At 44.4% G+C, this 17,757-nt stretch overlaps 1 protein-coding gene across 2 annotated transcripts; it reads left to right on the top strand.

The window, feature by feature from the left end:
- The first annotated feature begins 58 nt into the window (after positions 1-58).
- On the top strand, positions 59-17,282 carry LOC115115004 (adipose-secreted signaling protein-like). Of its 2 annotated transcripts, XM_065003651.1 has the most exons (6): positions 59-340; positions 6,105-6,192; positions 6,685-6,821; positions 7,135-7,288; positions 14,547-14,672; positions 15,141-17,282. In XM_065003651.1, exons 2-6 carry the CDS (start codon positions 6,174-6,176, stop codon positions 15,212-15,214), a joined length of 510 nt encoding a protein of 169 aa, XP_064859723.1. In that variant the 5' UTR covers positions 59-340; positions 6,105-6,173; the 3' UTR covers positions 15,215-17,282. The 2 variants fall into 2 exon arrangements, with proteins under 2 accessions (XP_064859723.1, XP_064859724.1); XM_065003652.1 differs by lacking the exon at positions 6,105-6,192.
- The last annotated feature ends 475 nt before the right edge of the window (positions 17,283-17,757 follow it).

The raw sequence follows: 17,757 nt of genomic DNA on the forward strand, positions 1-17,757 counted from the left end.
AATCTGAAAGCAGGTATAGGGCAAATACCACAACTATCTAATAGGCAGAATAATTACAGTGTAAACGTGATGTTTACATGAGGGGTGTTGAAAAACCTCCCTCCCCGCGATGCCTGCATCCGCCGTTGACTGCAGCTAAAGGTCACCGAGAAAGCGACGTGCCAGGTATGGCTGTTGTAGACTGCGTCGGTCCGGAGGAGGAGAGCTGGAGAGGAGACTGAGTAGAGCCAAAGGAAATAAGAGATCAGACAAACACAGCAAGCAGCATGCCGTTTGGGATGGTAACGCTTCCCACTGTCCGATACCATCATCACTAAGCACTGAACAAATCTCCAAAGCGGTAAGTGCTTCGATAGGTTTTTTAATTACGTTACACATTTTCATAAACGCTTTCTTGCAGCTGGGGGGAATCCAGTTCGGAGGTTCATATCGTATTGACATCTAACTGGGCGTAGGCTAGGCTATCTGCCGATCTGCCCGTCTGTCTGTCTGTCTCTCTCTCAGATGGAATATAATCGATTTGATTTATGTCACAGTGACAATATAACGAATATGTTGCTGTTGTCCAAATCTATTCGTTGCAGTTTTGCCCATCCGTTGAAACGACAGCAAATGCAACTCTGTGCCGATGTTCCAGTTTTGATGCGCACTCCATCCAATGGGCATGCAGTGTGTGTGATCGTCAACATGGAAATTGTAACATTAGAATAAAAACACTGGTGGGCTATGTGATTGAAAGGAACAGCATTGAATTGGCTATATATTCAATAAACAACCCAAGCAGCCTAAGGAACACCTATTCGCAAGTATTTTGTAATTAGGCTAAAACCGGTCAAAAATGTCCCGGGCGGCGCACGTATCGATGTCCCTCCCTGTTGATGCGGTGGTGGCGGTTCGGGGCTGGGTCGTTCCCAACAGTGCCGCATTTGCATGTAGAACAGTGACAGTGTCAAATAAGGTAGAAGCCTACCAACCGCGATGCCTTTGCACAATGCGTCCAGGTCCCATTGATAACTGCAGTGGTGTAAAGTAACAAAGTAAAATATAGTTTGAAGTAGACTACTACTTAATTATTTTGGGGGGGATATCTGTACGTTACTTGAAGCCTACAACAGTGCATTCTGAACGTTTTCAGACCCCTTGACTCTTTCCACATTTTGTTAGGTTACAGCCTTATTTCAAAAATGTATATATTTTTACTCATCAATCTACGCATAATACTCCACAATAACAAAGAAAAAACAGGTTTGCAAAAAAATGAAACATCACATTTACATAAGTATTCAGACCCTTTGCTCAGTACTTTGTTGAAGTACCTTTGGCAATGATTACAGCCTTGAGTCTTCTTAGGTATGATGCTACAAGCTTGGCACATCTGTACTTGGGGAGTTTCTCCCATTCTTCTCTGCTGATCCTCTCAAGCTCTGTCAGGTTGGATGGGGAGTTTCGCTGCACAGCTATTTTCAGGTCTCTCCAGAGATGTTCGATTGGGTTCAAATCCGGACTCTGGCTGGGCCTCTCAAGGACATTCAGAGACTGGTCCCGAAGCCACTCCTGCATTGTCTTGGCTGTGTGCTTAGGGTTGTTGTCCTGTTGGAAGGTCTGAGGTCTGGGGCAGGTTTTCGTCAAGGATCTCTCTGTACTTTGCACAGTTCATCTTTCCCTTGATCCTGACATCCCCACAGCATGATGCTGCCACCACAATGCTTCACCGTAGGAAAGGTATTGGCCAGGTGATGAGCGGTGCCTCGTTTCCTCCAGACGTGACACTTGGCATTCAGGCCAAAGAGTTCAATATTGGTTTCATCAGACCAGAGAATCTTGTTTCTCATGGTCTAAGAGTCCTTTAGATGCCTTTTGGAAAACTACAAGCGGGCTATGTGCCTTTTACTGAGGATTGGCTTCCGTCTGGCCAATCTACTATACATGCCTGAGTGGTGGAGTGCTGCAGAGATGGTTGTCCTATCTCCACAGAGGATCTCTGGAGCTTTGTCATAGTGTCCATTAGAGGTCGACCGATTATGATTTTTCAACTCCAATAAAAAAAAATAATGTAATGACAATTACAACAATACTGAATGAACACTTATTTTAACTTAATATAATACATCAATAAAATCAATTTAGCCTCAAATAAATAATGAAACATGTTCAATTTGGTTTAAATAATGCAAAAACAATGTGTTGGAGAAGTAAAAGTGCAATATGTGCCATGTAAAAAAGCTAACGTTTGAGTTCCTTGCTCAGAACATGAGAACATATGAAAGCTGGTGGTTCCTTTTAACATGAGACTTCAATATTCCAAGGTAAGAGGTTGTAGTTAATATAGTATTTATAGGACTATTTCTCTCTATACTATTTGTATTTCATATACCTTTGACTATTGGATGTTCTTATAGGCACTATAGTATTGCCAGTGTAACAGTATACCTTCCGTCCCTCTCCTCGCCCCTACCTGGGCTCGAACCAGGAACACATCGACAACAGCCACACTGGAAGCAGCGTTACCCATCGCTCCACAAAAGTCGCGGGGAGAATAACTACTCCAAGTTTCAGAGCGGGTGACGTTTGAAACGCTATTAGCGTTAACTAGCTAGCCATTTCACATCGGTTACACCAGCCATTAGGCTGATAGGCTTGAAGTCATCAACAGCGCTGTGCTTGCAAAGAGCTGCTGGCAAAACGCACGAAAGTGCTGTTTGAATGAATGCTTACGAGCCTGCTGCTGCCTACCACAGCTCAGTCAGACTGCTCTATCAAATCATAGACTTAACGATAACATAACACACAGAAATACGAGCCTTTGGTCATTAATATGGTTGAATCCAGAAACTATAATTTCGAAAACAAAACGTTTATTATTTTAGTGAAATACGGAACCGTTCGGTATTTTATCAAACGGGTGGCATCCCTAAGTCTAAATATTCTTGTTACATTGCACAACCTTCAATGTTATGTCATAATTACGTAAAATTCTGGCAAATTAGTTCGCAATGAGCAAGGCTAACCAAACTGTTGCATATACACTGATTCTGCGTGCATTGAACGAAAGAGAAGTGACACAATTTCACCTGGTTAATATTGCCTGCTAACCTGGATTTCTTTTAGCTAAATATACAGGTTTAAAAATATATACTTCTGTGTATTGATTTTAAGAAAGGCACCGCATCGATTATATGCAACGCAGGACACGCTAGATAAAATAGTAATATCATCAACCATGTGTCGTTATAACTAGTGATTATGATTGATTGTTTTTATAAGATAAGTTTAATGCTAGCTTGCAACTTACCTTGGATCTACTGCATTCGCGTAACAGGCAGTCTCCTCGTGGAGTGCAATGAGAGGCAGGTGGTTAGAGCGTTGGACTAGTTAACTGTAAGGTTGCAAGATCCCCCGAGCGAAGGTGAAAATCTGTAATTTTGCCCCTGAACAAGGCAGATAACCCACCGTTCCTAGGCCATCGTTGAAAATAAGAATGTGTTCTTAACTGAATTGCCTAGTTAAATAAATGTATAATTATTTATTTTTTAAATAGGCAAAATCGAAGCCCAAAAATACAGATTTCCGATTGTTATGAAAACTTGAAATCGGCCCTAATTAATCGGCCATTCCGATTATTCGGTCGACCTCTAGTGTGCATCGGGTTCTTGGTCACCTCCCTGACCAAGGCCCTTCTCCCTTGATTGCTCAGTTTGGCTTGGCGGCCGGCTCTAGGAAGAGTCTTGGTGGTTCCAAACGTCTTCCATTTAAGAATGATGGAAGCAACTGTTTTCTTGGGGACCTTCAATGCTGCAGAATATTTTGGGTACCTTTCCCCAGATCTGTGCCTTAACACAATCCTGTCTCGGAGCTCTACAGACAATTCCTTCGACCTCATGGCTTGGTTTTTGCTCGACGTGCTCTGTCAACTGTGGGACCTTAAATAGACAGGTGTGTGCCTTAGTAAATTATGTCCAATCAATTGAATATATCACAGGTGGACTCCAATCAAGTTGTAGAAACATCTTAAGGATGATGAATGAAAACTGGATGCACCTGAACTAAATTTCGAGTCTCATAGCAAAGTGTCTGAATACTTATGTAAATAAGGTATTTATGCTTTTTATTTTTAATACATTTGCAAACATTTCTAAAAACCTGTTTTCGCTTTGTCATTATCGGGTATTGTGTATAGATTGATAAAAAAAAATAAAAAAAATATAGAATAATGCAGTAACGTAACAAAATGTGGAACAAGTGAAGGGGTCTGAATACTTTCCGAATGCACTGTACTTTTTACTAGATAAACGAATGCTTAGCAGGACAGGGAAGAATGGTCCAATTCATACAGTTATCAAGAGAACATCCTTGGTCATCCATACTGCCTCTGATCTGGCGAACTCACTTAACACAGATGCTTTGTTTGTAAATGATGTCTGAGTGTTTGTAAATGGTCTGTTGGTCAGTGTTGGAGTGTGCCCCTGGCTATCCATTAAAAAAAGCTAATTGTGCCGTCTGGTTTGCTTTATATAAGGGATTTGGATGGATTTATAGCTTCTACTTTTGATAATTAAAGCTACAATATATAACTTTTTGGGTGACCCCAACCAAATGGACATAGAACTGTGAGTGATAGATATGTCATTCTCATTGAAAGAAAGTATAAGAAGTGGTGTATCTATTCTATGTGCTCCATTTCTATGGTTCCCATTCTTAAGTTTTGTTTTTGCGTCTTTTACTTTCCGTTTTGCACACCAGCTTCAAACAGCTGAAAATAAAATATTTTTGGTTATGGAAAATATATTTCACAGCAGTTTTCATGGTCCAATGATTCTCTACTTGCTTGTTTTGCCACATAAACTGAAATTAGGCAAACTATTACAATTTTAGCAACCACGAAATGATGGAGTTATTTCTGCATAGTGCATCTTTAAGTGTATTTAAAACCAGATAGTTTTAGATTTTTACTCAAGTAGTATTCTACTGGGTGACTTTCACTTCCACTTCAGTCATTTTCTATTAGGGTCTTTACTTTAACTCAAGGATTGACAATTGGGTACTTTTTCCACAACTGGATATCTGTCGATGGTACATTAAGTCCGTTATAAATAGAATGGAATGAGCTTCTCTCTGTTCTGTGTTCTATTTCCTCCCCATTCTAGTTTAGGTTACATAACACTCAAGGCTATTCCCCCTCCAGTGTTTCCGTATTAGGGAGGATTGTGTGAATTAGGCTCGGTACCCAACTCCCAATGGTAAAACTGTAAGAAATGACTCTTTCTAATTTCTTCCTCTAATCCCACCTGGTAAGCTTTGGGGGCAGAGATAAGCTTCTTTAGTGAGCAGGTGAGGGAGTCGTTTAGCCGTGCCTTTGTCTGCAACACTGGACTGGACTCACAGCTGGGCGCTTCTAATGATATTGATAAAGCCGCAGTAGGATTACATTTAAGGTCAAAGGTTATTGTTGACGTGCGGAACAGATGGCCCCCTATTCCCCTATTGGACCGTGTTAAAAGAAATGCACTAGGGTAGCATTTGGAACTCAGTCTAGGGCTCTATCCAGCAGATTGATATGCTACAGTACCAGAGTACTTTTGGGCAGAAGTTGCTACCTGGCACAGAAAATATACCACTTTACCATTATCACTTTGCCAGTGACACTTTAGTTTAATTGACTTTTACTTTAAGAATATCATAGAATTATTGCCAAACACCATGCGACAAGTAACCTCACATGTGAGTGCTTTTCCTATTTTGATTCACAGGTCTAGGATCAGCCATCGCTTATACCCAAATCATGACTGTAATTTGAGGGGAAAGTGTTTAACTGACTTTAAATAAAGTGTCTAGGCCGAGGGGCTACTTTGTCCTACTTCTAGTTCTAAGAGGTGGTTTAGTCTGAGGGAACTTTTTGGCAGAAAATGACAGAAGCCAGAGGAAACTGTTGTTGAGGAGCTGTCACCTTTACAAGAAATTGTGACTTGGTCTCTCTTTCTCCCCCTCTTTCACCTCACTCTTCACCTCTTTCATTCCTCATCTGCTCCCCCCTTTTCTCTCTCCATCTCTCTTGTTCTCCCTCTCTCTCTATCTCCTTACATTGTTCCTTGTCATGTTCTCTGAAGGAGGGTAATGATGACATCACAAATTCAGACTGATACAGTGTGATCCATCATTCCTGGCCTGACGTTGACATGGCAACAGGCAGGAAGGGTGAGTCCTTGACTTCTATGTCTGTCTGTCTGTCTGTCTGTCTGTCTGTCTGTCTGTCTGTCTGTCTGTCTGTCTGTCTGTCTGTCTGTCTGTCTGTCTGTCTGTCTGTCTGTCTGTCTGTCTGTCTGTCTGTCTGTCTGTCTGCCTGCCTGCCTGCCTGCCTGCCTGCAACTGATATCGCCCAAACATAAATTAATTTATCTGCCAGCGATTGTCTCTAAGTGAATGGATTTTCAATTCCCTTCCCGCTGTTTGTAAAGCCCTAATGCCATGTCAGACCTAAGTTATACTGATGGACCCAAACACTAACTCTCTCCCTCTCTCTCCTGCTCTCTGTCTCACTCTCTCTCTCATAAAAGCGCAATGAAAACTTGCAGTCCTATACAACTGCTTAGCCATGCATGAATGATATGTGTGTGCGTGTGTTCAGTACGTGCCTGTGTGTGTATTTCTGTCCCTGACCGAGTCACGCCCTTACTGCCTCTTCCCCAGGCTCCACCTCAAAGGGAGGAAGCGTGCGTTTCCCTGACGACGAGGATGCTATGGGCTCCCCTGTTCACCGTGAGGACAAAGCCAATGATTCTTCCATCCCTGCTCTCCCAGAGCCTGATGGGAACTTCCTGGTTAAGGTGGGCGGGGTTTGGAATACGAATGCTCGAATTGCTTGTGCCAAGTTCAGTAGACAAACGTTGTTGAACATTGCAGATTGAAATGTTATGAATAGAGCAGACATGATTCCTTATTCTACAGGTCATAGAGCCATGTTTGTTCTCCATAACATATTTCTACAACATTATGCCCTGCTGAATGCACCCCTGATGGGTACCTACATAAGAACTACTTAACACATTTCATAAGAAGTGTGTGAGTATTTAATAAGTGTTTATATAATTTATACTGTGTTTCTCCTCTCTCTCTCTCTCACACACTCTCTCTGTTCAGGTAGGGTTCCTGAGGAGTCTGCATCGTTATGAGATCGTCTTCACCCTCCCAGAGGTGCCTGTGCTGGGGAAAGATGTGTGCTCCCTCCCTTCCTCCTCATCACCGACTCCCAGACCCCTCCTCAAAGTCAACCGTGTCACACCCACACCAGAGGGTACGTGGGAGACCAGGGCCGTATGCGTTAGGGCATGTCAAAGAAAACGTTAAACCGTTTTGCAATGGATAATTAAATTGAGTGTTTGTTATTGGAGTCCAGCTATTCCCTTCCTGTTTCAATCAGTTTTTATACTGTTCGAAGCCTATTGAATGCGACCCAGGATAGAAACTGAGATGATTGCTTCTGTGTTCCTTGTACAGGATCCAAATCGTCCAAATGGATATGAATTGAGTAAATGGATATATTGGTAAAGATGGGTGCAGTGTAGACCTGAAAGGGGCAGAAAACCACTAACAAGGCATATCTAATCTCCCATGTGCCCCTCTGCCAACAAACATATTAGCACCATAACAAGACACTGTTTCTGTCATTATTGTAACCTACTATTACAGTAACTGGTATGTTATCAAACCTGTGAAACTTGAATGTCTGTCTGGATCACTGGCGAAGGTCTCTTCCTTCTTCTACCTTTTCTCCTCCTCCATCTCCTGTCCCCAATGAATACTTGTCTGGCGCAAAGGCAACAATTTCCCTACCTCTTCCCCTTTTATCACCTATTCTACATTCTTTAGATCCGCTCTCCATCCTCTGTTCCCCACCAATGCCATCGGACCCATGGAGGGTGAGGCTCTGATCGGAATTACCAGAGGAATATAACCACCACCAGACAGTTATTACCAGAGGAATATAACCACCACCAGACAGTTATTACCAGAGGAATATAACCACCACCAGACAGTCATTACCAGAGGAATATAACCACCACCAGACAGTCATTACCAGAGGAATATAACCACCACCAGACAGTCATTACCAGAGGAATATAACCACCACCAGACAGTCATTACCAGAGGAATATAACCACCACCAGACAGTCATTACCAGAGGAATATAACCACCACCAGACAGTTATTACCAGAGGAATATAACCACCACCAGACAGCCATTACCAGAGGAATATAACCACTACCAGACAGTCATTACTAGAGGAATATAACCACCACCAGACAGTTATTACCAGAGGAATATAACCACCACCAGACAGTTATTACCAGAGGAATATAACCACCACCAGACAGTTATTACCAGAGGAATATAACCACCACCAGACAGTTATTACCAGAGGAATATAACCACCACCAGACAGTTATTGCCAGAGGAATATAACCACCACCAGACAGTTATTACCAGAGGAATATAACCACCACCAGACAGTCATTACCAGAGGAATATAACCACCACCAGACAGTCATTACCAGAGGAATATAACCACCACCAGACAGTTATTACCAGAGGAATATAACCACCACCAGACAGTCATTACCAGAGGAATATAACCACCACCAGACAGTCATTACCAGAGGAATATAACCACCACCAGACAGTCATTACCAGAGGAATATAACCACCACCAGACAGTCATTACCAGAGGAATTTAACCACCACCAGACAGTCATTACCAGAGGAATATAACCACCACCAGACAGTCATTACCAGAGGAATATAACCACCACCAGACAGTCATTACCAGAGGAATATAACCACCACCAGACAGCCATTACCAGAGGAATATAACCACCACCAGACAGTCATTACCAGAGGAATATAACCACCACCAGACAGTCATTACCAGAGGAATATAACCACTACCAGACAGTCATTACCAGAGGAATATAACCACCACCAGACAGTCATTACCAGAGGAATATAACCACCACCAAACAGTCATTACCAGAGGAATATAACCACCAGCTGAAAGTCATTACCAGAGGAATATAACCACTACCAGACAGTCATTACCAGAGGAATATAACCACTACCAGACAGTTATTACCAGAGGAATATAACCACCACCAGACAGTCATTACCAGAGGAATATAACCACCACCAGACAGTCATTACCAGAGGAATATAACCACCACCAAACAGTCATTACCAGAGGAATATAACCACCAACAAACAGTTATTACCAGAGGAATATAACCACCACCAGACAGTTATTACCAGAGGAATATAACCACCACCAGACAGTCATTACCAGAGGAATATAACCACCACCAGACAGTCATTACCAGAGGAATATACCCACTACCAGACAGTCATTACCAGAGGAATATAACCACCAACAAACAGTCATTACCAGAGGAATATAACCACCACCAGACAGTCATTACCAGAGGAATATAACCACCACCAGACAGTTATTACCAGAGGAATATAACCACTACCAGACAGTTATTACCAGAGGAATATAACCACCACCAGACAGTTATTACCAGAGGAATATAACCACCACCAGACAGTCATTACCAGAGGAATATAACCACCACCAGACAGTCATTACCAGAGGAATATAACCACCACCAGACAGTCATTACCAGAGGAATATAACCACCACCAGACAGTCATTACCAGAGGAATATAACCACCACCAGACAGTTATTACCAGAGGAATATAACCACCACCAGACAGCCATTACCAGAGGAATATAACCACTACCAGACAGTCATTACTAGAGGAATATAACCACCACCAGACAGTTATTACCAGAGGAATATAACCACCACCAGACAGTTATTACCAGAGGAATATAACCACCACCAGACAGTTATTACCAGAGGAATATAACCACCACCAGACAGTTATTACCAGAGGAATATAACCACCACCAGACAGTTATTGCCAGAGGAATATAACCACCACCAGACAGTTATTACCAGAGGAATATAACCACCACCAGACAGTCATTACCAGAGGAATATAACCACCACCAGACAGTCATTACCAGAGGAATATAACCACCACCAGACAGTTATTACCAGAGGAATATAACCACCACCAGACAGTCATTACCAGAGGAATATAACCACCACCAGACAGTCATTACCAGAGGAATATAACCACCACCAGACAGTCATTACCAGAGGAATATAACCACCACCAGACAGTCATTACCAGAGGAATATAACCACCACCAGACAGTCATTACCAGAGGAATATAACCACCACCAGACAGTCATTACCAGAGGAATAAAACCACCACCAGACAGTCATTACCAGAGGAATATAACCACCACCAGACAGTCATTACCAGAGGAATATAACCACCACCAGACAGCCATTACCAGAGGAATATAACCACTACCAGACAGTCATTACCAGAGGAATATAACCACCACCAGACAGTTATTACCAGAGGAATATAACCACCACCAGACAGCCATTACCAGAGGAATATAACCACTACCAGACAGTCATTACTAGAGGAATATAACCACCACCAGACAGTTATTACCAGAGGAATATAACCACCACCAGACAGTTATTACCAGAGGAATATAACCACCACCAGACAGTTATTACCAGAGGAATATAACCACCACCAGACAGTTATTACCAGAGGAATATAACCACCACCAGACAGTTATTGCCAGAGGAATATAACCACCACCAGAGAGTTATTACCAGAGGAATATAACCACCACCAGACAGTCATTACCAGAGGAATGTAACCACCACCAGACAGTCATTACCAGAGGAATATAACCACCACCAGACAGTTATTACCAGAGGAATATAACCACCACCAGACAGTCATTACCAGAGGAATATAACCACCACCAGACAGTCATTACCAGAGGAATATAACCACCACCAGACAGTCATTACCAGAGGAATATAACCACCACCAGACAGTCATTACCAGAGGAATATAACCACCACCAGACAGTCATTACCAGAGGAATATAACCACCACCAGACAGTCATTACCAGAGGAATATAACCACCACCAGACAGTCATTACCAGAGGAATATAACCACCACCAGACAGTCATTACCAGAGGAATATAACCACCACCAGACAGCCATTACCAGAGGAATATAACCACTACCAGACAGTCATTACTAGAGGAATATAACCACCACCAGACAGTCATTACCAGAGGAATATAACCACCACCAGACAGTCATTACCAGAGGAATATAACCACTACCAGACAGTCATTACCAGAGGAATATAACCACCACCAGACAGTCATTACCAGAGGAATATAACCACCACCAAACAGTCATTACCAGAGGAATATAACCACCAGCTGAAAGTCATTACCAGAGGAATATAACCACTACCAGACAGTCATTACCAGAGGAATATAACCACTACCAGACAGTTATTACCAGAGGAATATAACCACCACCAGACAGTCATTACCAGAGGAATATAACCACCACCAGACAGTCATTACCAGAGGAATATAACCACCACCAAACAGTCATTACCAGAGGAATATAACCACCAGCTGAAAGTCATTACCAGAGGAATATAACCACTACCAGACAGTCATTACCAGAGGAATATAACCACCAACAAACAGTTATTACCAGAGGAATATAACCACCACCAGACAGTTATTACCAGAGGAATATAACCACCACCAGACAGTCATTACCAGAGGAATATAACCACCACCAGACAGTCATTACCAGAGGAATATACCCACTACCAGACAGTCATTACCAGAGGAATATAACCACCAACAAACAGTCATTACCAGAGGAATATAACCACCACCAGACAGTCATTACCAGAGGAATATAACCACCACCAGACAGTTATTACCAGAGGAATATAACCACTACCAGACAGTTATTACCAGAGGAATATAACCACCATCAGACAGTTATTACCAGAGGAATATAACCACCACCAGACAGTTATTACCAGAGGAATATAACCACTACCAGACAGTCATTACCAGAGGAATATAACCACTACCAGACAGTCATTACCAGAGGAATATAACCACCACCAGACAGTCATTACCTGAGGAATATAACCACCACCAGACAATCATTACCAGAGGAATATAACCACCACCAGACAGTCATTACCAGAGGAATATAACCACCACCAGACAGTTATTACCAGAGGAATATAACCACTACCAGACAGTTATTACCAGAGGAATATAACCACCATCAGACAGTTATTACCAGAGGAATATAACCACCACCAGACAGTTATTACCAGAGGAATATAACCACTACCAGACAGTCATTACCAGAGGAATATAACCACTACCAGACAGTCATTACCAGAGGGAAACAAAGAGGTCAATCCATCAGCTCCCATTTCAGCCCTGAATCGATTCAGAGAGAGGAGACCAGAAGATTATTTTGCATTGCTCCCACCCTCCCTCTGTTTTACAGCGCTGCTACTCTCTGTTGTTATCAACAATGCACGTCACTTTAGAAACTCTACCTACATGTACATATTACCTAAATTACCTCGACTAACCGGTGCCCCCGCACATTGACTCTGTACCGGTACCCCCGTATATAGTCTCGCTATTGTTATTTTACTGCTGCTCTTTAATTACTTGTTACTTTTATTTATTCCAACTGCATTGTTGGTTGTGGGCTCATAAGTAAGCATTTCCCTCTAAGGTCTACACCTGCACATGTGACCAATACAATTTGATTTGTTTCCCTGGCTTCGTCCCAAATTTCCCCTTGTCACCCCATTCCCTATACAGTGCAATGCTTTCGACCAGCGCCCATACGGCAGGACCATAGTCCTTTGGACAAAGGTAGTACACAATATAGGGAATAGGGCACCATTTTAATTTTAGGGGGAATGAATCTGAGCTCCCCTCTGGGCTTTCAGAGTGGCTTCCTGTAAGAGAACCCTGGGTTGTGTCACGGAGAGCAGCCTATTCTATTATCTTGGAACATTGAATGTTCCCTATAGGCCCTGATCAAATTAGTGTACTATATAGGGAATATGGTAGCATTTCAGACACTGATTTTATGGTATGTGGGGAAGCTATGGCCAGTTACATGAAAGTAAATACTGGTTATAAATACTCAATAGACTACTGTCTCTCAGTCTTACGTTACTTCTGTCTGTTTGATGACTTTTTGTCTCTGTCTTCATGTCACTCTTTCCCCGACCATTCCTGTCCTTGTATTATTGACTGTCTCCATCTTTCTCTCCTTCTTTCTATCTTTCTTTTTTTTCTCCCTTACTTTTTCTACCTCTGTCTGTCTCCCTCCCTCTCTCCATCCATTCCCTGTCTCCCTCCCTCTCTCCATCCATTCCCTGTCTCCCTCACTCTCTCCGTTCATTCCCTGTCTCCCTCCCTCTCTCCATCCATTCCCTGTCTCTCTCCCTCTCTCCATCCATTCCCTGTCTCCCTCCCTCTCTCCATCCATTCCCTGTCTCTCTCCCTCTCTCCATCCATTCCCTGTCTCCCTCCCTCTCTCCATCCATTCCCTGTCTCCCTCCCTCTCTCCATCCATTCCCTGTCTCCCTCCCTCTCTCCATCCATTCCCTGTCTCCCTCCGTCTCCATCCATTCCCTGTCTCCCTCCCTCTCTCCATCCATTCCCTGTCTCCCTCCCTCTCTCCATCCATTCCCTGTCTCCCTCCCTCTCTCCGTCCATTCCCTGTCTCCTCCCTCTCTCCGTCCATTCCCTGTCTCCCTCCCTCTCTCCATCCATTCCCTGTCTCCCTCCCTCTCTCCATCCATTCCCTGTCTCCCTCCCTCTCTCCGTCCATTCCCTGTCTCCCTCCCTCTCTCCATCCATTCCCTGTCTCCCTCCCTCTCTCCATCCATTCCCTGTCTCCCTCCCTCTCTCCATCCATTCCCTGTCTCCCTCCCTCTCTCCATCCATTCCCTGTCTCCTCCCTCTCTCCATTCATTCCCTGTCTCCCTCCCTCTCTCCGTCATTCCCTGTCTCCCTCCCTCTCTCCATCCATTCCCTGTCTCCCTCCGTCTCTCCATTCATTCCCTGTCTCCCTCCGTCTCCATCCATTCCCTGTCTCCCTCCCTCTCTCCATCCATTCCCTGTCCCTCCCTCTCTCCATTCATTCCCTGTCTCCTCCCTCTCTCCATCCATTCCCTGTCTCCCTCCCTCTCTCCATTCATTCCCTGTCTCCCTCCCTCTCTCCGTCCATTCCCTGTCTCCCTCCCTCTCTCCATCCATTCCCTGTCTCCCTCCGTCTCTCCATTCATTCCCTGTCTCCCTCCGTCTCCATCCATTCCCTGTCTCCCTCCCTCTCTCCATCCATTCCCTGTCTCCCTCCCTCTCTCCATTCATTCCCTGTCTCCCTCCCTCTCTCCATCCATTCCCTGTCTCCCTCCCTCTCTCCATTCATTCCCTGTCTCCCTCCCTCTCTCCATCCGTTCCTTGTTTATCTTGGTCCATCTGCCATCTCCTGCTATCTCCCTCCCTCCCTCCCGCCCTCTAGGTGGGGTGAAGGTGACGTGTGAGTACACCACCCACCAGGAGGGGGTGCTGCAGGAGGAGCTGACCCTGGTCAGCCGGGGGAAGAAGGACCAACGTTTGCGGGTCAGACTACAGGCCCGGGTCATGGGTGAGTTACTCCTGTGTGCTTGGTCATGTGTGGACACAGTCATACACACAGAAACACACACAGTGACACACATACTGATCATCTGGGCAGTAACCCTGTGTTAATAGGGGAAATGTCTGCAGTTAGTTACCACTTACTTATGGTATTTAGAGTAAGGCATACTGCTGAGTTAAATGCTATTATGCAACAGATGTACTATGTATGGCCTGTCAGTGTTAAAGGGTGGACAGCACCCTCTGGTGGACTAAGAGGTCTCTGCAACTTCCTCTACATCACACACTCAATATGATCCTTTACTCAGCAAAATAACAGTGACTCTTCCGCTCTCTTTCTCAATCTCCCTCCCTCTCTCTCTCGCCCTTACCCACCAACCCAATCTACCCCACCCTCTCCCTCCTTCCCTCTCTCTTTTCCCTATCTCTCCCTCCCCCCCTCTCTCCCTCCCTCCCCCCCTCCCTCTCTCTGTAGATCGTCACCATGGTACTCCTCTGCTGCTGGAGGGGGTGCGGTGTCTGGGGGCGGAGAAAGAAAAAAGGAAATGAACCATCCGTCCCTTTATATCTTCCCCCTCCTGTTGAGACCAGCCATCGTCCGTCCCTTTATATCTTCCCCCTCCTGTTGAGACCAGCCATCGTCCGTCCCTTTATATCTTCCCCCTCCTGTTGAGACCAGCCATCGTCCGTCCCTTTATATCTTCCCCCTCCTGTAGAGACCAGCCATCGTCCGTCCCTTTATATCTTCCCCCTCCTGTAGAGACCAGCCATCATCCATCCCTTTATATCTTCTCCCTCCTGTAGAGACCAGCCATCGTCTGTCCCTTTATATCTTCCCCCTCCTGTAGAGCCCAGACATCATCCGTCACTTTATATCATCCCCCTCCTGTAGAGACCAGCCATCATCCGTCCCTTTATATCTTACTCCTCCTGCAGAGACCAGCCATCGTCTATCCCTTTATATCTTCCCCCTCCTGTAGAGCCCAGACATCATCCGTCACTTTATATCTTCCCCCTCCTGTAGAGACCAGCCATCATCCATCCCTTTATATCTTCCCCCTCCTGTAGAGCCCAGACATCATCCGTCACTTTATATCTTCCCCCTCCTGTTGAGACCAGCCATCATCCGTCCCTTTATATCTTCCCCCTCCTGTAGAGACCAGCCATCATCTGTCCCTTTATATCTTCCCCCTCCTGTAGAGACCAGCCATCATCTGTCCCTTTATATCTTCCCCCTCCTGTAGAGACCAGCCATCATCCGTCCATTTATATCTTTCCCCTCCTGTAGAGACCAGCCATCGTCCGTCCCTTTATATCTTCCCCCTCCTGTAGAGACCAGCCATCATCCGTCCCTTTATATCTTACTCCTCCTGCAGAGACCAGCCATCGTCCGTCCCTTTATATCTTCCCACCCCCTCCTGTAGAGACCAGCCATCATCCGTCCATTTATATCTTCCCACCTCCTCCTGTAGAGACCAGCCATCGTCCGTCCCTTTATATCTTCCCCCTCCTGTTGAGACCAGCCATCATCCGTCCATTTATATCTTCCCACCTCCTCCTGTAGAGACCAGCCATCGTCCGTCCCTTTATATCTTACCCCTCCTGTAGAGACCAGCCATCGTCCGTCCATTTATATCTTCCCACCCCCTCCTGTAGAGACCAGCTGTCGTAGTGGAACAAAACCAGCACTTACCTGCACTTAGCCACACACATGCATGCACCCGTAGTGGCACACACACACCTGAGGAGGCTGATGGGAGGTGCTATAGGGACAGCTTAGTGTAAAGACTGGAATGGAACATGTGGAACAGTATCAAACATATAGAAACCACGTTTGACTCCGTTCCATGAATTCCATTCCAGCCATTACAATGAGCCCATCCTCCTATAGCTCCTCCCACCAGCCTCCTCTGACACACAAACACACACACACACAAACTGTTTTTTTGTGATTAGCCCTGTAATGAAGACCAAGGTGTCCATGATCACTTATAGTTCCCCAAATGTAAAATGACACATTGCTCAGTGAGGGAGCCAATGTGTTTCCAACATCCACTGTAGGTCCATTATATAACCAGGCACTGAAGCTCTTTGCTTCTCGTCCCTTCTGTCGTTCTGCAACAAGAGCCAAGCGTCAACCAGCCTTAAACGATCAGAAATATGATTTACATTTCAATTATGCACGTCAATATAACCTGTCATTGTATTATGATTTACACTGAGTGGACAAAACAGTAAGAACACCTTCCTAATATTGAGTTGCACCCCCCCATTCACCCTCTGAATGTCACACATACACAATCCATGTCTCAATTCAAGGCTTAAAAATCCTTCTTTATCCTGTCTACTCCCCTTCATGTATACCGATTTGAAGTGTATAGGTGACATCAATAAGGGATCATAGATTTCACTTGGATTCACCTGGTCAGGCTGTCATGGAAAGAGAAGGTGTTCTTAATGTTTTGTCCACTCGTTGTACAGTAGGTGTTCTGTGTGAGCGCCAGCTTTCACCAACTATGTAAGAGTATGCCTTTTAGTCTGTGTGTCCTGCAAATCTGTCTCTGTATTGTACTAGATTCTCCTATATCTCTGTCAGTAAATAAAATATCATGTCAACTGTTAACCTGTAGATGTACACTATTGTTTTCCAGTGTTCTGCAATTCATTGTGTCCTACAGGATCCATATCATTTTCTTTGACTCATGATAAGGTATAATATATATATACATTGTGGTTGTTGAAGTCTAGCGGTGGTGTATAGACGACAGCCACCAGATAATGTAATGGAGATGGTGTCGGAGAGGGCAGAAACACTGGCATTGAGCCAGCACAGAACTGGTCCACTGGCTCAATTCCCAGACTCTTTGCCCTCATAAAACAACGAGACAGTCGAGCCGAGAGGTGAAGACGGGTAGAAAACACAAACCACACTTCATAGAAGAAGCTCCTCTAACTGTTTTTCTTTCTTATTTTATCTTACCGGAGTCAATAGGTTTTGCATTCTACTTCCTAACATATTTTAGTCCAAGATACATGTATCTGAAATATATATCCAAAGCTACCTCCCACAAACCCTGACTCTGCCCTTTGGT

Source organism: Oncorhynchus nerka, linkage group LG18 (genome assembly GCF_034236695.1).
Source record: "Oncorhynchus nerka isolate Pitt River linkage group LG18, Oner_Uvic_2.0, whole genome shotgun sequence".
Lineage (NCBI taxonomy): Eukaryota > Metazoa > Chordata > Actinopteri > Salmoniformes > Salmonidae > Oncorhynchus > Oncorhynchus nerka.